The 23,618-nt window shown below is 44.8% G+C and overlaps 1 protein-coding gene across 1 annotated transcript in view; it reads right to left on the bottom strand.

The window, feature by feature from the left end:
- ITGB5 (integrin subunit beta 5) overlaps positions 1-23,618 on the bottom strand; it is a 137,458-nt gene that overhangs the window by 69,262 nt on the left and 44,578 nt on the right. The window contains exons 7-9 of the mRNA XM_012554740.2: positions 4,608-4,769; positions 2,482-2,577; positions 339-428 (exon numbers count right to left, since the gene is read on the bottom strand). Of these exons, the coding sequence (XP_012410194.1) occupies positions 339-428; positions 2,482-2,577; positions 4,608-4,769 (348 nt within the window). The remainder of the gene's footprint in view (positions 1-338; positions 429-2,481; positions 2,578-4,607; positions 4,770-23,618) is intronic.

Genomic DNA, 23,618 nt, shown 5'->3' with positions numbered 1-23,618 from the left:
CCAGTGGTCAGAACCCAAGCGCACCCAGGGCCTGAGTCTGACTAAGCCATTCCCTGACTCGCTGGGATCAACTTATGATGAGAGTCAAGATCCCAGAGGTAAGGCAGGGGAGAAGGATGAGAGATGCATCAAGAGGAGGCCTTCTCCACCATGAGCCTGAGGGAATGAGGAAGATGCCAAACTCAAGAAGAAGGGGAGAGAGGACAGAGTCAAGTGCACCAACACAATGTGCATCCCACCTAATTTCCACATCAGCTCCAGACGCTTCAGTGGGATCAGAGGTGGCGATGCAGTTGGCAGTGGAGAAAGGGGAAGTGAGGAAGAAATCAGTGACTTACATTGTATGCATTAATAATCAGTTGAATGATGTTTTTGGAGTCTCCATGTAAAATCTCCACGGTTGTTCCAGGTATCAGGGCTGTAAAATTCTTGAAAAAAAAGCATACAAAAATTTAAAAAAATAAGCCTATTTTGCCCTTCTACATCATCAAGCAGAGAACACTGCTATACTGAGCTAGAACAGTAAGGGGCTCCCCAGCCCTGTATTCTGCCACCCTTCTCACACTATGAATTGAAGACGCCAAAAGGAAAGGCAAGAAGAACTGTCCCGGAGGAATAGCGCTGGTACAGCAGGCTGGGGAATATCTATGCCCGTGAGGAAGGAGCCCTGGTGACACAGTGGTTAAAGTAATCGACTGCTAACCGAAAGGTCAGGGGTTCAAAATCACCAGCGGTGCTTCCATAGACATTTACAGCCTTGGAAACCCAAGAGGGTCGTTAAGAGTCAGAATCGACTCAGTGGCAGTGGGTTTGGTTTTGTTTTGGTCGGTCTCAGAGGAAGGGGGCTGACAAGATCTGAACCTAAGGCATAATGACATACTCCTTCTTGGAGATCCCGTCCCTCTGGCATGTAATGGATAATTCTCTAAAATTCTATCCTTTAAAGTCAACATATTCTTAATGATTTTCTTGCCATTATCTCCCTGGTCTACACAGGTATTCCCAGATTCAACTTTAAGGATCCTCTCAATCCTCTTAGCATGAATGAAAAGGGGAAACTTTCCAAGGGTCTCAAATATAGCCTCTTTTCTTAGCAGAGTTGAGAGTGGTGCCCTCGCAAAGACCTCTGGATATTTCTGAGTGAAGTCCTGTGCCAAAGTGGGCAGCCCTGCAGTATTTACTGTCCCTTTTTCATTAGTACAAACTCCTGGGTATGTCACTTATAACAATGCCAGCAACATCTACCACCCTAGCCTGCCTTGGACTGGATAGGCGTCCTCCCTGAGCAGGGTGTGTTTTGTTCTGAGGAAGCTAAAGTGGATTTCTTCCCTCTTGAAACATCTGGAGGCATACCCAGTACGGTCTGTAGAATTGATCCCTCTAAAGATGTTATTCATAAATGGATATGTTTCATCCTATTATCTGTCATACATAGGGTCACCATGAGTCAGAATCAACTCAACAGTAACAGGTTATTTTCCACTAAACAAACAACAACGCTCTTCTCTTGTTTTCATCTTTTAAAACTGATTTAGACTAAAAGAAGATAAGGTGGGAAGAGAACTCAAGAAGATGGAAGTGGCATTTTATCAACGATAATCTCAGGCAAGAGCAATGGAAAAACACAATCAGACAAAGGTTCTTTTGTGGATACTTAAGGGCAGTAATGGAGAGGCAACCAAAGCTGCTCTTCTGGTGGGATGGGGAGGGATTCCTGATTAAGTTCTCACAACCTTCCCATTTAAAGAATGTTACAGGTGAGCTGGGCTTTCCATTTAGCTAAATGAGCATTTGTGGTTCGACGAAGATGAGATTTCTAGTTCAGAATGTGACTTGTCGATGGTTGTGGTAAAGAATGCATTCACTACGGAGGTTTATAATGGACGGTCCGTGGGACAACTCAGGAAAATTTTCTTTTAGACAGAATAGATTCAGACACAGGCTGCTCTATTCACTTAAGATGCTTATTGTTTTCTTTGGAATTGCTGCCCCAGACTAGCCCACTGGTCTCCCAAAGTCACCCTGATCACTCTCATGCTCTGCAGGCGAGGCATACAACTCTGTAAACCTGGCAACAGTGATGTGGCCTGCTTAGATGCCTTAATTTTCTTTCTGTACATTTTCATTTTATGCTTTTCTTCCCTATTAGAGGGAGTGCTTCCATTTCACTATCTATCATACAGGAATTCACACTATTTCCAAATTGATTACACACGTTTAAATTCCTTGTAAAGGCATACACTGCTAAGTGAATGTCTAACAGCTTCCTTTACACGATTACTTTTCCACTAGACTGAGGCAGTGCTGTATTCCACTCCTCCTTTAAGTCTCCCCTCACATGCAGAGCAGAGCTATTAACACTGCTCACCACCACCCCCCACTTCACCTGACCCCACATTCTAATCTCCCGTTCACCTCAGGATCAGCATGGCCCCCAGAATCTGGCCACCAGCCTCCCTTCCTCCCTCTTTTCAGGCATACCTTGTAGAGCATATAATGGTTTTTTGTCACTGCAAAGATGAGGTTGATATTGTTCTCTGCTAACTTCTCTCCAAGCAAAGCAAGGGACGGATAGTCCTGGGGTAAAGGCAAAAGTCAAGGCTGAAACATTTCTAACAGGCTGAGATTCTAGCACCTGGCTCCAACATGTACTCAATGCTCTCAGCAGCTCATCACTTGCCATGAAAAGCATCTTTCCCTTAGGTGGTCCCTTAAAGCTGCTTAATGACCAAGCTCCTAAACTGAGGAAATGTGTGGAAGAAACCCTCAAGGAAAGGACCCTCCAGCTCCCTCCCACCTTTCCCAACCCAGAGTTGAGATGTGATAAGTGGAGATTTTCCATACCTCCTCTGGTTCTCCATCCTTTTGGAGGAAAGGGGAAGAGTGGGAGGCCTCAAAAAGAAGAGCCACCACAGCCTACCATCTACTATTAGCACCTGTTTATCTTTACTCTCTCCCTTAGACTCTTCCTCCTTATATCCTTGCCCTATTTTCCTTTTTCCATGCCCAACAGTCAGGGCTTTCAATGTCCCCTATGGGTCCTGCTCAGTCCTGCTCGTGGCTCAGAATGGACAGAAGAGGCTGCTGATCTCTGGACTAAAGGTTGGCCCATGGGAGTATGGGGGGAATGGAAAGGGAGGAGGCTAAGAGGAAGTTTAACAATGTCCTTAAGGATTTTAAGGGTTAATGATGGGCACAGGGATCCTCATCAGCCAAGGTCTTAGAGTTATGAGACTAATTAGTCTGGGATAATATGGAAGACTTTGGCACTAGTTATCTCTTGAAAGTGGAGAAAATGGGCTTATCCCATAAAGAAAGTTGGAAAAAATTCCCCTCTGGCCAGACACTAGAATGGATTTTGGAAGGAAGCGGGTGTAGATTCTTGAAAAATAATTACATAGTAAGTGTGGCAAGATCTTGATAATTGTTGGGTCTGGGTGATGGGTATACGGGAGTTCATGTTACTGGTCTATTATTATGTTTGAAATTTTGCATAAGTTATTTTTAATTACATGGTCATAGAATATTGGAAGTGGAAGTCCTTAGGGGTCTCCCATTCCATGCAGGATGCCTGCTATAGCACTCTTGACACAGATAGACAGCCTACTGCCCCAGGGAACCCATTGCTAATAGTCAGGAACATTTATCTTGGCTTATTCTTTTCATATTATTTTGAATGGAATTGTTTCCTTAATTTTATTTTCAGATTGTTCATTGCAAGGGTATACAAATACAACTGATTTTTGTATATGGAGCTTGCATCCTGCAACCTTGCTTAACTTACTGGGTCTAATTCACTTTTAATGGACTCCTTACAATTTTCTATATATAAGATCATATCATCTGCAAGTAGAGATCATTTTACTTCCTCCTTTCCAATCTGGATGGCTTCTATTTCTTTCTGTTGTCTTACTGCACTGGCTAGAACATCCAACACAAAGGTGAATAGAAGAGGAGAGAGCAAACATTCTTGCCTTGTTCTGATCTTAGGAGGAAAGCATCCAGTCTTTCACCATTAAATATGATGTTAGCTAGGGGTTTTTCACAGATGCCCTTTATCAGGTTAAAAAGTTCCCCTCTATTCCTAGTCTGCTGAGTATTTTTTTGTCATGAAAGGGTGTTGGGACTTTGTCAAATGCTTTTTCTGCACCTATTCAGGTGATTATGTGATTTTTTTTTTTATTCTATTGATATGATGCATTACATTAATTGATTTTCTCTCATTCCCTCCTACCCTGGGATGCCTACCCCAGTTCTGACCTCAACAGCAGCACAGTCCCCACCCTCCTGTAAGATCACCTCTCCCCTATGAGAATGATCCAGTCTCCCCTGGGACATCTCTTCCCTTGACTTAAGACTCTCACATTTAGGCACACAATGCAGAAAGATGAACCAGCTACAAAAATCCCTGAGAAATGTTCTGCATTAATGAAGAGTTCTGGAAACCCAGTTGGAGAAGACAGAACAATGAGATTCAATCCCAGAAGTGGATCAGAAAGTCAGTGAGTACAGAGGGCCAGAAGAAGACTTCAAAGGCAGAAGGAGCCCTCAGACCACTGGTAGGATCACAAGAAGAGGTGTTAGCGAACCCAGCCCCCAGCTCTCACCATCTGGTTGGATGCAGTGTACTCGTTGGCCTCGTTCAGGTAGCACTGGCCATCGTGCGGTTGTACCAGGCCGCCCAGTTTTCCGTCCAGTGCGATGTGTGGCACATCATCCGTTGTGTACACCAGCAAGTGTAGTGCGTCCTTTCGCCAGCCGATCTTCTCCTGAGGGACAGAAAGCCAATGGGTACAACACCTTTCCTGGCTCCTGCCCAAGCTGACCCCAGGACAACAGAAAAGGCACTGGCCTGATTCCAGGCACCATGGTCTGAACCAGAGGCCCTCCCCTTGCCATATTTACCTGTGGCACACTCTTAAAACCACTGGGAAGGGATTCTACAGATGCTCAGAGAAGACGCGGTTTGGACAAAAACCGAAACCAAACCTGCTGCTGTTGAGTAAATTCCGACGTATAACGACCCTATAGGGCAGAGCAGAACTGCCCCACAAGGTTTCCAAGGAGCGGCTGGTGAATCTGAACTGCTGACCTTTTGGTTAGCAGCCAAATGCTTAACCACTGTGCCACCAGGGCCCCGCAGTTTGGACAAGGAGAGCCTAAATGCATGGAGACAGATCTCCAAGCCTTTGCCCATCCAGGCCCATGTACCTAGGACCCTCTCCCTCTAGCCTATCATACATGCTCCATCTTGAAGCCTGCTCCTCCTGGACGCTTCCTCTTTTAGTCTCACCTATCCTTCAATCCCCAGAACAATCTTTAACCCACTGTTACCACCCCATCAACACACTCTGGCTGGCTGGACTTGTCTACAATGACAGTTAAGTGAATACTTCAGTCCCCGTGACAGACACAAATCACTCAGAACAGAGTTCTCAAGTGACCAGTAGATGGTAAGATCTTCCATCTATTCTGGTTGAAGGGTTAGGAAACGTTCTCCAAACGTTAATTAATCATTAATCAAATGATTCATCAACCCAATCATTAATTGAATCACTTTGGTTTAAGGTCAATCAGATTAGCTTTTTTTTCCCATTACTGCTTCACTGTATGGAATTTATCCACTCTTCTTACTGAGGCACAGGCAAATACAGTCTGTAAAGGGAAGAACTCTGCATTTTTTGTATTTAGTCACTATCGCCTCAACATTACACAAACACACTCCCAGTCACAATCATTAGGGGCAGGCAGACCCTGAAACAGAACAACAAAATCTGGGATCTGGTCACCTTCCTACTGCTAAAGAGCTCTCGCAGCTCAATAATAAGGAAATAAACAACAGAAGTTTTTCTGTGGGCGAAAGATTTGTACACACTTCACCAAAGAAGAGATATGGATGGAAATAAGCCCATGAAAGTATCCTAAACATCATGAACCATTAGGAAAATGTAAATTAAAACCACCATGAGATAGCTATTAGATAACGGAATGTCAACCAAACAAAGAAACCCTGATAATACCAAGTGCTGGTAAGAATGTGGAGCAAGTAGAATCATCATACATTGCTGGTGAGAATGCAAAATGGCTCCCCAAGGTTGGAAAAGAGTTTGGCAGCTTTTTTAAATTGTTTTTTTTTTTTTATTGTGCTGTAGGTGAAAGTTTACAGCTCAAGTTAGTGTCTCATACAAAAATTTATACACACATTGATATGTGACCCTAATTGCTATCCCTATAACATGACCACACATTCCTCCTCTCTACTCCAGATTTCCTGTGTCCATTCAACCAGCTTCTATCCCTTTTTGCCTTCTTATCTCACCTCCAGACAGGAGCTGCCTATTTAGTCTCATGTATCTACTTGAGCTAAGAAGCACATTCTTCACAAGTATCATTTTATGTCTTGTAGTCCAGTCTATTCTTTGTCTGAAGAGTTGGCTTCGGGAATGGTTTTAGTTCTGGGTTAACAGAGAGTCTGGGGGCCATGTCTTCTGGGGTTCCTCCAGTCTCAGTCAGACCACTAAGTCTGGTCTTTTTACCAAAGTTTGAGTTCTGTACCCTACTTTTCTCCTGTACCGTCAGGGATTCTCTGTTGTGTTCCCTGTCAGGGCAGTCATTGGTGGTAGCTGGGCACCATCTAGTTCTTCTGGTCTCAGACTGATGGAGTCTCTGGTTTAAGTGGCCCCTTTTGTCTCTTGGGCTAATATTTTCCTTGTGTCTTTGGTGTTCTTCATTCTGCTTCGCTCCAGGTGGACTGGGACCAATTGATACATCTTAGATGGCTGCTCCCTAGCTTTTCAGACCCCAGATGGAGTTTGGCAGCTTTTTATAAAGTTAAATATATATTTACCATCAAGCCAGCACCTCCACTCTTAGGTATTTACCTAAGAGAAATGAAAACTTACACTCACATAAAACTTTCTGTGTATTTGGTGAGTGGTGTCTGGGATCTTAAAAGCTAGCGAGTAGCCGTCTAAGATGCATCACTTGGTCTCAACCTACCTGGAGCAAAGGAGAATGAATAACACCAAAGACACAAGGAAAGTATTAGCCTAAGAGACAGAAAGGGCCACATAAACCAGAGACTCCATCAGCCTGAGACCAGAAGAACTAGATGGTGCCCGGCTATCACCAATGACCACCCTGACAGGGAACACAACAGACAGTCCCTCACGGAGCAGGAGAAAAGTGGGGTGCAGAACTCAAATTCTAGTAAAAAGACCAGATTTAATGATTTGACTGAAGGTGGAGGGACCCTGGAAGACATGGCCCCCAGGCTCTCTGTTAGTCCAAAACTAAAACCATTCCCGAGGCCAGCTCTTCAGACAAAGATTAGACTGGACTATGGGATATGAAATGATACTCGTGAAGAGTGTGCTTCTTAGCTCAAGTAGATACATGAGACTAACTGGGCAGCTCCTGTCTGGAGGCGAGATGAGAAGGCAGAGAGGATCAGGAGCTGGTTGAATGGACACAGGAAATCCGGGGTGGAAAGGAGGAGTGTGCTGTCACAGTATAGGGAGAGCAACTAGGGTCACATAACAATGTATGTATAAATTTTGTATGAGAGACTAACTTGAATTATAAACTTTCACTTAAAGCACAATTTAAAAAAATTTTCTGTGTAAATGTTTTATTCATATTCACCAGCAACTGGAAACCAACTTAAATGTCCATCAACTGGTGAAGAGATAAACAATGGAATATTACTCCACAACAAACTTACACATGCAACATGGGTGACTCAAAAGCATTATGTTAAGTGAATAAATCCAGACTTGAAGGGTACTTAACTGTCTGATTCTATTTCTATGATATTCAGGGAAAGATAAAACTATAGAACAGAAGACAGATCAGTGGTTGCCTGAGGCTGAGGGCCAAGGGGTGGAGAAATGACAACAAAGGGACACAAGGAAGCTTTCTGTATGATAGAAGTAGTCTTTATCTTAATTGTGAGGGGTGGGGTGGCTATACAACTTTGCACCTAAAAATGTTGAATTTTACTCTATGTAAGTTATACCCCAATAACCCTGACTTAAAACCCAAAACAAAACAAACGAAAAACCTTAAAGAAAGATGTATCTTTCAACTCAGAAATTCTACTTCAGGAGAATCTATGCGCAAGAAGTATTCTGAACTACGACAGCATTATTTTTACTGATAGTGAGAAGAAGGGAAAGATAGGACTGTTCTTCTGAAAGGAACAGTTAAATAAACTGAGATATCTACTCCACAGCCATTAGGAATTAAGTTCGTAAAAAGTATGAAATTATACGTAAGCCTGTATAATTTAAAGCAAAAAACAAAGAATACGGCAATGTAACCGCAGTGTGATTACAAACTACGTGGGAAACAAATACAGCTATTAAGAAGAGAGCAAGAGAGGTTGAAACAAAATACACTATAACGTGGCTATGGTTTAGGGGTTGAGATTACGAGGAATCTCTTTTTTTCCATTATTTTCCAAACTGTCTTTAATAAGAAAGTACTACTTTCCTAAGACTGGGCTTTGAATGCTGGTTCTGTTATTTACCAGATCCAGTCTCCATTTCTTCCCTGACAGCGTCCCAAGGGGGTGGCAGCAAAGAGACAGAACCACATGAAAGCTGGGTGCTGAGGACGGGCATTTGGCCACTGGTGTTGCCCTAATTACCTATATGGCTATGACCACATTATTTAAACCATAAAATTCTTTTTTCTTGTCAGTAAAACAGGAATGATAATCTTAACATTTATTGAAACCAAAACCTAACCTATCACCTTCAAGTTGATTCTGACTCGCAGCGACCCTATAGGACAGAGAAGAACTGCCCCATAGGGTTTCCAAGGAGAGGCTTGTGGATTCGAACTGCCGACCTTTTGGTTAGTAGCCAAGCTCTTAACCACTGTGTCACTAGGGCTCCTAACATTTATTGAACACCTCCATTATTCCATGTAATCTTCACTACAAATCACGTGAAGGACATAATATGCTGCCATTACATATAGATGGGAAAACTGGTGATCAGAAAGATTAACTAGCCCAAGGCTACTCAACTAGTAAGGGCCAGATAAGCCAGATTCAGATGACCTGTCTCTTAACCACAAAGCTAAGCTAGCCATAGGGAGGGTAGAGGTCTTGTGTAATAATAATTCATAAAAGAGCCTGGCACATGGTTGACTCTCAAATTGCCAGATCCAAAATACATGTTTGTTGAATCTGAAGGTTACATCTGAAATGTAAACAGTTCCACAAAATAAAAAGTGGCACCATATAATAATAATAATTCTGTTTCTCTGAAATGGCCTCTTGTTGTGGAAACGATGTTAACAAACTTGGTCCAGAGGCTGGGCTGCTTAGAATGAGTCAGGGCATGTTTATTCACACAGACTTTTGGGCTTAGGGATTTCACAAGTGGTGACTCCATGGAATATTTACATTAGAAACAATTTTCCTTCCTGTCTGCTTGGCCAGAAGAGCTATCCATTTTGGACGTTTAAGTTGTGTATCATGTTTGTAGCTGTCGAGTTGCTTCTGACTCGTAGCCCCCCTATAGGACAGAGTAGAACTGCCCCATATGGTTTCCAAGGAACAGCTGGTGGATTTGAACCGCTGACCTTTTGGTTAGCAGCCACAGCTCTTAACCACTGTGCTACCAGGGAACTACTTAGCAATAAAATGAATGAACTGATATGCTCAAAAACATGCTTGCGTCTCAAAATAATTGTGCTGAGTGAAATAAGCCAGACAAAAAAAGGATATATACTTTTCTACAGTATATAAAATTCTAGGAAATGCAAACTAATGATAGCGAGCAGATCAGTGGTTGTCTAGGGTAAGGGATGTGTGAGGGTTGAGAGGGAGGAATTATAAAGGGGTGCAAATAAACTTCAGAGAGTGAAGGGTATGTTCATTACATATATGTCGAAGTGTACACTTTAAATATGTGTAGGTTTATTGTACGTAAATTATACCTCAATAAAACTATTTAAGAATAGTCTTCCCTAGCCTAGAAACATCATTTAACTACAATAAAGTACTCATTCTACATGGAATGCCCATGGTACGCTAGCAATACCACTTACAAATATTCTTTCATGTAGAGGTGGTATTCCATAGTGGTTATGAGCTTGGACTCAGGTGTCTGGCAAATCTGCATTGAATCCCCTGTCTGCCACATGTTGTCAGTGGAACCTTGGGCAAGTTACTTAATCTTTCCCCCTCTCAACTTCCTCATTTATAAAATAGAGATAATAATAATCAAAAACCCACTGCTCATAGCGACCCTACAGGACAGACTAGAACTGCCCCATAGGGTTTCCAAGGCTGTAAATCTTTATGGAAGTAGACTGCCACATCTTTCTCTCACAGAGCATCTGGTGGGTTCAAACCATCAACCTTTTGGTTAACAGCTAAGTGCTTTAACCAATAAGCCACCAGGGCTCCAGAGATAATAGTAGTACCTATAAAATAGGGTTGCTGAGAGGATTAAACAAAATGATACACATGGAGCACCCAGCTTAGTACTTGGTATGTAGTAAACAGTCAATAGTTGATAGTTAATGTCAACATCCTTTCCAGGGAGCTGAAAACTGTTATTTAAATCTGTCATTTAGAAGCATGCCAATCTTATCTTTAGGTTGTAGGCTTATGGGGGATGTTTATCTCCTTTCTACTTGTCTGCATTTTCTAAATTTTAATAGGAAACAACTCTCTGTTTTTAAAAGGAAAAGAAAAAGATCTATTTATTTAGCTAGGCTTTTCTCCGTATCTCTGAGAAAAACAAAATGTAAACTAAATCAATTTCATCTAACATGACAGAGGTCAGCCCTCAGAGATGACAACGTGGGTGGTGGGAGGAACGGAACGGAAACACACAGAACTAGCCAGGACTAGCCTGCCTGGCCAGGACTTGCCATGCACTTAACTTCTGTTTTTTCAATCAGACGTTGGCAAACTCTGTATCAAATTCACCACAAGATCAGCTTCCACTTCCACCTGCCAGTTCCTGCTCTCCCTCAGGAGATGACCTCACCTCTTTCATCACTAAGAAGGATGTGTGACAGAACTTCCCTCATCTTCCATTCTCAGGGGCTCACAATGTCTGCTTCCACAGCCTTTGCGACACCTGTGATACAGTACCCTCCTCTCCATCTCAAATATCCTGGCTCATCCTCCTGGCCTCTCTGCTTTTACTGTCCCAAAGGAAAGACTGTTCCTCCCTCCCTGAGGAAACAGCCTGCAGATTCCACCTTCTTTGGAGAATTTGTTCTACCAGTCATTCTCTGCTTCCTTCCCATGTGTCTAAAAATATACTTACGGCCCACTTATAATAACTCTTCTCTTGATCTTGCTACTCTGCCAAATGCTCATCACTTTTCTTTTTCTCTCTCTCTCGTTTTTAAGATTAATGGATTCATTGCCTCTATTACCCCGCCCCCAGTTGCTTATAATCTGACCTCTCCCTTCACACGGCCTCCCCACTCTCTCTCTAAGGCAGTGTCCCTCAGCCCCGCACTGTCAGATGCCCAGAGGTTCTCATGTAACTGGGCTGAGATGCAGGTGAGGTTGTGCAGCACAGGTTGAAAGCCACACTCTGAGGTCTGTCACCAATCCCACAGTCTCCTTGAGGCCTCACTCTTGTCGTCTCTCTGTAGCTGATCAGGGCCTCCTCTGAGCTGTCCTGCCCTTGGCTTCTGGGACCTCGCCTGACTTTCTCTCCTGCCTCTCTGGCTGCCTGCTGACCACATCCCTCTCCCAGCAGTTACATGAGGACAAATGTAACACTGTCCCATGGAGATTATCCAGGTCCATGGATCCACAAGGATGACCCACGAATGATACCCCCTACTTGATCTCTCATCTGAGCTTTACTCCTGTATGTCTACCAAAAGCCAACACGTTCTGCCATCACCTGGACCTCAACGTGTCTGCAGCTGCCTCACCATGCCCCTCCACCAAATCAACTGCTCCTCCAGCTTGCCCCATTTCTGACAATGGGACCATCAAATGCCCTGTCTAGACACCTTGGAATTATCTTTTTCATCTTACTTCTCTGGTCCACCAACAGCACCCATTCAGTCTCAACCTGTCAGTTCTCCCTTATTGCCCATTCGCTCTGGGCAATGCTACTGAGGATTTGCAAAGTTTTGCCCTTCCCTTCCTAAACACACTCTAAGCAAGCAGACAAAGTCCAAGACTCACCTTTCTTCTGGCCACCTGCTGACGTTCTGCCATTCCAGGATAATGTGTTTGGTGACCCATGTTTATTCCAGCTGTTCTAAGTGGGGAGCAGGTTATGTGGGAAGGTGGCCATACTATGTGAAAAGAAACCAACTGTGGCCTCTGAACATATGTCAGAAGCAACAAGTGGCTGGGCAGCCATCACTAACAGCCCAATATCTGATTCCATCCACATCTCCTCCTAGTTAGCCTTTAGCTACCCACCAGAGGATGTGGTTTCTATGCCTTGCACCATCCACTCAGCCCCCTCAACTCTCTTGCCAGCAACATCTGTCTTAAGCATGACCCCAGAGGCAGACATGGCTCCTTGGAAGTGGTCAGATCTGTGGCATACCCTCCAGTTTTATAAGGACCAACCAGTCCCACCAGGGCTGGGGTAGGAAATGACTTTCTTAGGGTGGAAACTCAATGGGGAATTGGTGGCCAAACCTCAACTTTGTCCTCAGAAAGCAGCAGAGATCTTGAGCCAATGAAAGAGAGGGAGGGATACGGGGACCAACCCCTGGATAACAAGAGTATGGCACCTGGCATATATTGGGCACTCAAGAAATAATGAGTGAATAAATTCATGACATTGGGGCTGGGTAGAAAAAAAAACCTCCCTTGTAACATTTAGAAGTCTTCAATCATATTGCCCACAATTCCCTCAATTTTTTAATATGCTTTGGAATCTAACAAATATCTTCCTTTAAATCTATAAATATGGGAAACATTAAGCGGATAGCTTCCATGGAAACTTGCTTAATCAAATTACTTTTCATCTGTCATCTGGCTGAGATCTGACAGAAGCAATGGAAATTTAAGTAGAGGTGATGAGGAGGACAAGAGGGCTTTCAAAGACAAGCTGCTGGGCGGTGGGGTGGAAGGGTGGGAGAGGAGCCAGGACAGTTAGTACAGAATGGCTGCTGGGAGGTCTGGCCAGCCAAGCCTTGACGTTAGCTGGGGGATCTAGGACTCTGTGTGATGGAGAAGTGGGTGGAATAGTCCATGAAAAGGGGAAGCAGGAATGGAGATGGAGGACTATGACTTTCCATTCTTTGAGGCAATAAATAAAAATTAGCTCCTCCCAAGAGTGAAGACAGACCCACTGCCTTGCTCAACTCCAACATCTGGCCCCAGAGAGTCTAGGGATTGGGAGGAGAGAGAAACAAGGGTTAAGAATCAGAGGACTTGGTCTCTCTAGTTTGAGGACATGAGCCTCCAGCCTGTGGGGTAATTTGGATTGTTGGAGTTGGGAGGAGTCACACTAAGCAGCTTCAAGTTTTGACAAAGTAGGAAAGTCACCTTAAGGAGCCAAGAACTGGCTTCATCCTCCCCCTACCCCAGCTTCACAGTTTTCCCCTGGGTCTCCTTGAACAGCTCCCCCACCCACCTGGACTTTTACCCACATGGTAAGATGGGAAAGCCAACAAGAGCAAGGGAGAGGTTTTTTAAGCACCAGCTCAAGGGAGCTGTGCTTGGCAAACAAACTGAATGCATATGGTAGAATTCAAGGTTATGGTGGCCAAATACAAATGCAGCTTAGATGGTGCACTGCTGAGAACCACAGAAGGCAAACTAAAAAACCAGTTCCCATTGAGTTGACTCTGATTCCTGGTGACACCATGTGTGTCAGGGAAGAACTGGGCTCCACAGCTTCTTCAATGGCTGCTTTTTCAGAAGTAGATCATCAGATCTTTCTTCCAAGGTGCCTTTGGTGAGTTTGGACCTCTACCCTTTTGGTTAGCAGACTAGTGTGTTAACTATTTGTACTGCCCAGGGACTCCAAAAGACAGACTAGAAGGGGCTATTACAGGACCTATTACCGGGTAGACTTACAGGAAATACATAGCATCTGAAGTTTAGAAGAAACTGCAGAGCTTATCTAGTCCAGCCTCCTACCCAGGACAAGGATCATTCCTCTGGCACTCCCAACACACAGGGATGGGGCCCGAGAACACACTCATGGCCACCTCTAGCATCCTGCTCCACAGGGAAACAGCTCTCCTGGTTAGAAAATTCTTCCCTACCTTGAACCCAAACCTGCTTTCCTGTGACTACACTAGCTCATCCCTTGGAACAGCCAGAAGGAGACTGTCCCCTCCTCTATAATGATTTCTGAGATTAGTTAACACATCTCTTCCTTGTTAATCTTCAGCTGCCCCTCAGAGGATGTGTTTCTATGCCCTGCACCATCCACTCAGCCCCCTTGGCTCTCTGGCTATCAACATCTGTCTTAAGCACAGCCCCAGAAGCAGACCTTCCCTGGAAGTGGTCTGAACTACAGCGAGCAAAGCAGGGTGGGGTTGTAGCCCTCCCAGACTTTGAATTAGCCTGTAGCACACATGCTGTGCTTGGCAGCTGAATCACCCAACTGGCTCATATTAAGCCTGTGGGTCCCCAGATCCATTTCATATTAACTTGTTTGCACACATGGACCACGGCAGAGCATGACATGTGAAAAAGGCGGACTCAGGGACGACCCTGGGTGAGAGCGAAAAGGAGGGCCTGGGACCCCGATTCCTGGGAATCGGAAAAGAGCTGATATCACACTCAGCTGTCAAAAAAACACAGGGGATGTCTGCAGGAATGTGGGCTGGCGCAGCTGACCTTGGCTGGCTCGCAGAGACAACGCTCATGACACGCCTTCTGGAGGACAGTGCTCAGACAGAAGGGAGTCCTGGAATAAAGACACTGTCCCAGAGAGGCAGCCTCGACAAGTGCAGAAACACTGGCTTTAAATCGCTCGGTCTGGTGAGCTTTAGTCAACCTGTCTACGAAGCTCAGGTCAGTTTAATTCAAATTAACAGTCACCCAAGTGAGAGGGACCTCAGGCCAGGTGTCAACACAACCCACCTGCCCCAATTGTCAATGAAGAGTCACCAGTCCTGTGCTCCCCCAACTGCTGAAAAAAATCCACTATCTGAAGAACACCGCCGTGCCACAGCACTACCTGCTGCGTGTAAGAGTAGAGCCAATGGTTCTTCGCTGCCCTCTGGGTTACAAAGGAGAAGGCAGACTATCAGAATTCCCGTTCTATAGACAGGAAAACTAGAGGCAAAGATAAACAGGCTCAATTAAAGGGCGGCCCCATCATCACACACAGTACTAGTGATCTCCCTGGAAAATCTCAGGGGCTGACAGAGTCCTATTATTACTGCTTCTGTCAAACTGCAACCTTGTAGCGCCCCAGACACATGCCACCGTCTTCCCCCAGGATTGCTTCAGTCCTGTTCTACAGCTGCCAACTGTGTCATGCAGGTAATTGTGATGGTGCCTTAGACTAGGACTTGGCTCTCTTTGAATCCCTGGGTGGTGAAAATGATTAACGTGATAGGCTGCTAACCGAAAGGTTGATGGTTTGAGTCCACCCAGAGGTGTCTCGGAAGAAAGGCCTGGTGATCTACTTCTGAAGATCAGCCATTGAAAACCCTATGGAGCACAGTTCTACTCTGACTCACATGGGGTCACCATGAGTCTGAGTTGATTCGACGGCAACTGGTTTACTCTCTGTGGAAGCGCACACCTCCTCCTTCTCCACTCCTGTGAGACCTCAAAAGACAGCAAACACTCTCACTTCAAGGTTAAGCACCCTGGCTTTGGACCAGACATGTGGATACAATTTCTATCTCTGGCTCTATTTCTAGCCGGAACACCTTCAGGAAGTAACTCAACCTCCCTAGGCTCGTTTTCTCCTCAAAAGGAGACAGTAAAACCACCTTCAAAGGATGAAGTGAAATAAGCCCTGTAAAGTGCTTGGCACAGAGCCTGGCTCCCAGAAAGCATTCAGCCAATGGTAATCAATAGCATTATTAGCATCCGCGCCTCACTGAAACCCAGGGAAGGCAAAGGGACCAAGGTGACCCCTGTAGAGTAGGAACACTGTAACTGGTCATTCAGCCACTGGGTTCTAAGAAGCCAGTCTTTCCATAGGGTCTGTGGACTCTGGCTGGTATCTTAGATGGCTGTACACAATCTGCCTGTGAGAGTGATGTTCACAGAGACCGGCGTTGGGGCCTCCTCATCTGTATGTCCCCCAGAGCACCTAGCAGGGCGTCCTGCACACAGTCAGTACTCCACAAATTTTAAAAGTAAAAACAAAATACTCTGTGCATTTACCTTTCAGGCAAGCACTGAGAGAGAGGAGAAGTTTCGGGGGGGAAGTGGGGAAGGAAGGGGTGGACCTGGCCAGTCAGCCAGAAGGTCCACCAGTCGATCAGAGCTTGGGGACTGAGAAGTCTTAGTTCCCACACAACATAGAAGGAACAACAAGGCTAGATTCTCTCTGTGATTGGCCTCCCAAATCATTCTGACATTGTAGCACATTTGCATTGCTTTATAACAATAGGGTCACTATGAGTCAGAATCAACTCAACAGCAATGGGTTTGGTTTGGTTTGGTTATAATAATAAACATACTTTCATTAGTAGTTTGTTTTTCTTGCTTCCATCCATACTTTGCAATGAAAATCTTCTTTAAAAAATCTGTTTTGTGGTTAAACTTAATCAGGGCTAAAGGGAAGTATTTCTTTTCCTTGGAGAAAAGAAGTCTTGGCCTGTGACTCAGGATATAGATATTCACCTTGAGCCCAAATTCCGAACTATGCAATAGAACATTCCTAATGTGGACTCTATGGTAGAGCCCAGTCTGAACTGAAGAAAAGAAAATTTCGGAATGTGTAAGGCTGAGCTGTATGTATTTTCCATCTTTGTAGGAGAAAACAGTCAAATATCAATCATTTTATATGGTCCAACCTAATGTTTACACACAGGTTGTTTTATTTACCTTGTAGTGGATGTGCAAGCTCAAAACAAATCCCTTTGGATAAGGACTTTTTTCCATCTCTCTTTAGTTTCCTTCATCGTACCTGGGACTGTTTGAGCACATATTGGGCACTCAGTAAATACTCGTTGAGTTGGAAAGTTGTGACTAGTCACAGTACTTCTGGTTCTGTGTTAATGGGTGTGTAGGGGGCTCTGTCAATGAAGTAGAGGCAGTCTGGAATAATGGAAGGATGGATGGCTTGGAGTCAGGCAGACCTGGGTACTTTTCAACTTTCAGAAGCACAGAGGCATCTGTGAGAACACAGCATTTGTTTATTCCCCAGATGTTTAACCAGGGCCTGTTATATGCCAGGCAGTGAGCTCAGTGCTGGCGATACACAGTGGTGAGAAAAGAGACAAGGTCCCTGCCTTCAGGGAGCTTACTGTCTCAAAGGGGAAGTAGGCATCACTCAAGTAGTGTCTCAAATAAAAATAAAAGTACAACTGTGATAGATGTGACCAAGGACCTGGTGTTTGGGACTCTGACCTAGTCAGGAGAATCAATCAGGAAAGCTTCCCTGGCAAATAGACAATGAAGCTGGGGTCTGAAACATAGGTAGGTATGCATTAGACATTAAAACGAAAAGCAGGAATACAGCAAGCAGTATTCAAAGCAGAGGAAATAGTATATGCAAAGGGCCTTGCATAAGTCAGAATAACTGACTCAAGGTCATTGAGGCTGCAACACAGAGGCCAAGGGTGGAGGCTGGGAGAGAAGAGAGCCAGAAGAGCCCCAGAACAAATGCCTCTTTCCTCTTCTCTTTGCCAAACAGAATTTTCAAGCAATTAGGAGCCCCTAACTTGAAATGCCAACACCTGTCTGTCAGTTTGTCATACTGCGGTGGCTTACATGTTGCTGAGGTGCTGGAAGCTATACCACTGGTATTTAAAATCCCAGCAGGGTCACTTGTGGTGGACAGGTTTCGGTGGAACTTTCAGACTAAGAAAGGCTAGGAAGAAAGCCTTGGTGATTTATTTCTGATACGCATCACAGATTTTGACTCCCTTGCTTTGGACCCATCATGAGGAGAGACCAAGTCACTGGAGAGGGACATCATGTTTGGTGAAGCAGAGGGTCGACAAGATGGACCGGCACAGCGGTTACAATGATGGATTCAAGCATGCCAATGAATGTGAGGATAGCGCAGGGCTGCTCAACATTTTGTTCTGCTATACACGGGGTTGCCATGAGTCAGAACCAACTCGACAGCAACTAACAACAACAGCGACTTGAAATGAAAAGTTTACATTAACCACCAGGCATGGAAATACTGAATACACCATGGACTGCCAGAAGCACGAACAACTCTGTCTTGGAAGAAGTACAGCCAGAATGCTCCTTAGAAGCAAGGATGGCGAGACTTTGTCCCACGTACTTTGGACATGTTATCAGGAGGAACCAGTCCTTGGAGAAGGACATCATGCTTGGTAAAGTAGAGGGTCAGTGAAAACGAGGAAGACCCTCAACGAGATGGATCGACACAGTGGCTGCAACAGCGGGCTCAAGCATAACAAGGATTGTGAGGACAGTGCAAGACTGGGCAGTGTTTTGTTCTGGTGTACACAAGGTCGCTATGAGTTGGAACCTACTTGACGACACCTAACAACAACAACACGGAACTATAGACTGAACCGTCAGAGGGGCCTCCTAACAGTCCTTGCCGTCATCAGTCAGGTGAGCAGCCAGCGTGCGAAGACACCTTCTAAAGCAGAGGTAGAAAAGCACACACATGACTGGTTTAGACTAGAGGACAAAAAGAAACAGACATTCTCAAATGTGCCTTGTTGACCACAATGAATTGTCATCCAGCCAGTTTCCACTCCTTGTTTCAGAAAGAGCAGCTGTCAGCAGGGCAATGAAGCCCAGAGGACAGCTCACAGGCAGACGGCACAACAAGGAAACCACGGCGTCGTGGAGCTGAACTATCACCTAGAGGCCAAAACAGTCGACTGATTCAAAATGCACCATCTGCAAGATAGCAAGCCAAGGGGAACCCTCACAGCCTCCAACAATAACCCTGTGTAGGCGATGGTCTGCGGGCCTGCGTACACAGGCCCTAAGCCGTGGTGGGCCACAGGGCATTGAATACCTTAACAGTGTTTGGCAAAGACCCGGAAGCAGAAGAAGAGCAGACAGCATGGGACTGACAAGTCCTAGACCTCTGCAGTGTGATCTACTAGCAGAAGCAGCTCACCCATGCTGAGACAGATACCCAGAGAGCGGGAGGAGCCCCTTCAGGGGACACGAAGGTGCCAGGGGCTGCCTTCTGTGAGGACAGAAAGGCAACTTCCTAAGTTTCTCCGCCCATGCTTGGAAAAACGACACACATCTGAGATCTGAAAGAAATCAGATGGCAAGTCAAAAGGAACCAAATCTACTCCGGGGGGGACTGGGGACGGGGAGGGCACAGGGGGAAGCTTCCCATAGCGGTGCTTGACTCCAGGCACTGGAGAACTTGCCACCCTTTATAGCATCTGCAGCAGCCCCTGCTGGCCCTGAGGCTCAGGCCTGACCCAGCGGAGCCAAAGAACAAAATCAACGAGCAAAGGGGGCAGTGCTGGGACCAAGCCTTCTGCGAAAAGTGGCACTAACCACAGAGCTGGAAGGCATCCTAGAGATCCAAGCCCACCTCCTCGCACGTTCCTGATGAGCACAGTGAGGCCCGGAGAGGGCCAATGGCCTCTACAGAGCCAGTCAGTAGCAAAGGAGGCAGAGCTTGAATCAGGCCAACGCGACTCTACATTCAGTGCTCCTCAGCCTACACTGCATGAATGCCGCTCCCCAAAGCACCTGAACACGCGCTAATGGAAAGGGCATGGGCTTTAGAATTAACCAGACCTGCTTCAAATCCTGGCTGTACCTCCCACTGATAAGTGCAATTAATCCCTGTGACACTCAGTTTCCTCATGTAGAATGGGAACAACCACCACCAACACATTGCAGGGCTGTTGTGAGATTCAGGGATAATGGAAACGGCCAGTACGTGGTTCGTGGCAAAGCAAAGGTAGTTGCTGTAAATTGCTGTCAAGTCAGCCTTGGTTCATGGCAACCTCATACACAACGGAACAAAATGCTGCCCAATCCTGCGCCATTCCCATGACCACTGTGATCAAAGGGTTTTCATTTGCTGATTTTCAGAAGTAGATCGCTAGGCCTTTCTTCCTAGTCCATCTGAGTCTGGAAGCTCCACTGAAACCTGTTCAGCATCACAGCAACATGTAAGCCTCCACTGACTGACAGGTGGTGGCTGTGCATGAGTTGTACTGGTTGGGAATCGAACTCAGGTCTCCCACATGGGAGGCAAGAATTCCACCACTGAACCACCAAGGCTTCATCAAACAAGGGCAGCAATTCTTATTTTCTTTCTAGAGGTCCGCAGAATTTGTATTCCCGCAGAAAGTCGTGCCAGCATGAAGTTGCCCCAGTAGCCTCTGGGACTGTGGTCTCCATTTTAGATTAGGATGCTCTTGCCAGGAAGAACAGGGTCTCAATCTATGCCAAAAAAATTTTACTCACCATGTGAACTGACTTTGTTTGCTTTAAGACTTAATAGCCACCTATTTCTGAAAGGATATACAATGCTTCAAAAATGCAGCACGTGATGCAATATTAGACAATCAGGATTAAAACAGATCAAAGTCTACCTAGAGGATATGAAGGATAAATGCTAGGGGGCTGGAAGCAAGAAGCTGAGGCAAGAAGGGAAATGTACTGAGTTGCACAGATCTTAATTTTCTGGCTGACCAGAGAAAGCAGCCCAGAGAATCCTGGGGAGCCAAGATGTACCCAGCCAAGGTCAAATGTGCAAGTAACATCTTTAATCTGAAAGTCACAGAGAACACCAAAGGGACGATCATCAATTTCGAACACAGAGGTCCTGCCCAATCCCCCTCTTCTGTCTCCCTAGGCCAAGGCACTCTGTTCTGGAAGAACAGGAAAGCAGTCACAGTTCCAGTCTAAACCACTCATCACTTCTACCTGTATAATCTCTGAATAAACAACTTAGACTCAACTTCTAGAAAGTCCTGGGAGAGCAGTAAATGTGGTAATGGGACAAACCATTGGTCTGACCAAAGAAAAGTATAACCAGGCTCAATACTAGATCTCTGGGTAAAGATGAGAAATTAAAGGCAGGGGCATTCTCTCATTCTGAACCCAGCCTGGTACGCTGCATTGGAACAAATAAATACCTGCGCTGATGACAAAGGCATTCCTTAGCTTTGGATAATGTCAGCCTGCCTCTCATAGCAATGTGCCATGCTAGGGGAAAAACAGAGCAACTCAAAACCTCCACTTCTCAAAGCAGTGTCCATATCAAGACCCTAAATAGAACAGGTAGTTTTCTTCTTTGTTCAAAGAGCAACTTTTCAAGAAACACAGACAGGCCATACAGGTGGGATTTCAAGTCAGTCATGTGAATATCCCATACTCCTAAATCCCACAAGTTGATATCTAACAAATTTAACAGTCGGTCCCAGGGAAACCAGAATAAGAATAAAATCAGAACAAAGAGCTCCCTATGGCTGTGAAATGGGCCTGCTATCAGCTCCATCTTCAAGGGCAAAGGGCTGAGGAAGCAAAGCAGACAGGGCTGCAGGCAGACTGCCTGGCCAAACTCCAGCCCTCAGGAAGCTCGCATCCAATTCCAGGAGATTCCAGGCCTTCTTGCTCTGTTACATTCATTTGCAGGATGAGCTATAAGTGGAAGGGCTTTTAATCTGGGCAAATCAGGAGAGGGCAGAAAATTTAGTAAACAAGGTAAGGAATGCTTGTAACTTAAAAAAAAAATTAAAAAAAAATAAAAATCTACTTGCCATGGAAATAGTTACAAATGATCTCTGGAATTTGCTTCGAATACTGAGGAACAGAGTGGTTGGGAATACAGATGCAACAAGATTGGTCATAAGGTGGTAATGGTTAAAGATGGGTAACAGGTACATGGAGTTTAATTTCACTATTCTCTTTACTTTTGTATGTTTGAAATTTGCTAGAATAAAAAAAATATTATACATGTTCATTGTAGAAATTTAGGTAAATATTTAAAAAAGAAAAAAATAAAAATCATACATAATCCTATTGCCTGAGACAACTGCCGGTATCATTGTGGTCCATTTATTTTCAGTCTTTTCCCCTCCTCTCCTCCCCTCCTCTCTCCTTTTCTTTCATTCTCTCATTTGTTTGCAAAACAGGATCATACTGTCCATACTGTTTTATAACTTGTTTTTCCCCCCTTCATTTATCTTAAGTATTTTTCAAGTCATCAAATATTCTTTAGTGGTACAGCTGCTGCATAGTCTTTCATCAAAAGGCAGGCCATATCTACTTCTAGTTTTTTGCTGTTATAAGTAATGCACTGGTGAGCAGGAAGGATGATTTCTGTTATTAATTTGTTGTTGTTTTTGTTGCTAGTCGCCACTGAGTTGGCTCCAACTCACAATGGCCTTATGTACAACAAAACAAAACCATGCCCAGTCCTGTGCCATCTTCATGATACAAACAGGAGATTTCAAGAGAGAAACGAATTGCTTGCTATGGACCCAAACAAGCTGACAGCACAAAGGAAAAGAAATGGAAGAGGGAAGGTGCTGGCTCATAGACTGCATGTAATTCTAGGTGATTATTAACTTTCCAAGTATTCCCTGCCGCAAAGGCCAAGGTGAGGAATAAGAGAAAACTTCACCAGGCATAATAAGGCTGAAACATGCTCATAAAGTGCCTCCCAGCCAACAATAATTCTCACATCAGTTAAGACAATGTGTTGAAGAAACCTGCTAGCATCTCCTCTGCAATGCTGGGGTCTTGAAATGCGGTGTCTTCCAAGGAGGAGAATATTTTCGTTGGTCTGGGATGGCTTAGGATGGTTCTCTAGGCACAAGAGTGGATCAAATGGCTTCTCAGTGATCAAGGGGGTTAAAGTGTTCGATTGTGTCATCCCAATTCCTCTATTTAAATAGAAGTAATATAACTGAACATTGCCTAGGTCTGTAATTGGGTTCTTTCTCCAGAGCCTTAAAGATGATTTCCTCCTCCCCCAACAAAAAAAGGAAATCCACAAAATGAGGGGAATCCTAGTTCTTCCCTGTACTACCTGTTGTCTGCCAAGAAGTGGAATTTTGCTGGATGTCTGTGAAGATAACTCCGCATACAATCATTATCTATTTTAATTTTTCTTCCTGAAGCAAATTTACAAACTGTCTATTTTCTGAAGCATTTGGAAGATTCAGAGTGGGACACTCCTAGCCGTGTTCCGCTGGGGTTTCTTAGGCTACTAAAAAGCATTAGTGACCTCTGAACCCAACAGGTTGGCTCTGGCCAGCAGGTTGGGAACAGCCAGGCAGCAGCCATCCTGGCTAGGGGGCCATTGCTCCCTTCCTCTCCAGGCAGGGCCCCAAGAAGCAGCGATGGGCAGAACTGCAAAGGGTCCAAGAAGCAGATGGCAGGAGAAAGCACTGTTTTCTTTACATTTTTCCTTCCCCTTAAACTTCACTGTTTACCGTTTTGGTTTTTTATTTCAGAAAAGACAACTGTGGCTCTCTTATCCTGCCAAGGATTGAGTGGAGAGGAAAAGAAAGTCTGTAATACATAGAATACAAAC

The sequence above is a fragment of the Trichechus manatus genome, unplaced genomic scaffold, assembly GCF_000243295.1.
Source record: "Trichechus manatus latirostris isolate Lorelei unplaced genomic scaffold, TriManLat1.0 scaffold00026, whole genome shotgun sequence".
NCBI classification, from domain to species: domain Eukaryota; kingdom Metazoa; phylum Chordata; class Mammalia; order Sirenia; family Trichechidae; genus Trichechus; species Trichechus manatus.
The sequence above is the reverse complement of the archived record's forward strand: the minus strand, read 5'-3'. Positions and strand labels throughout refer to the sequence as shown.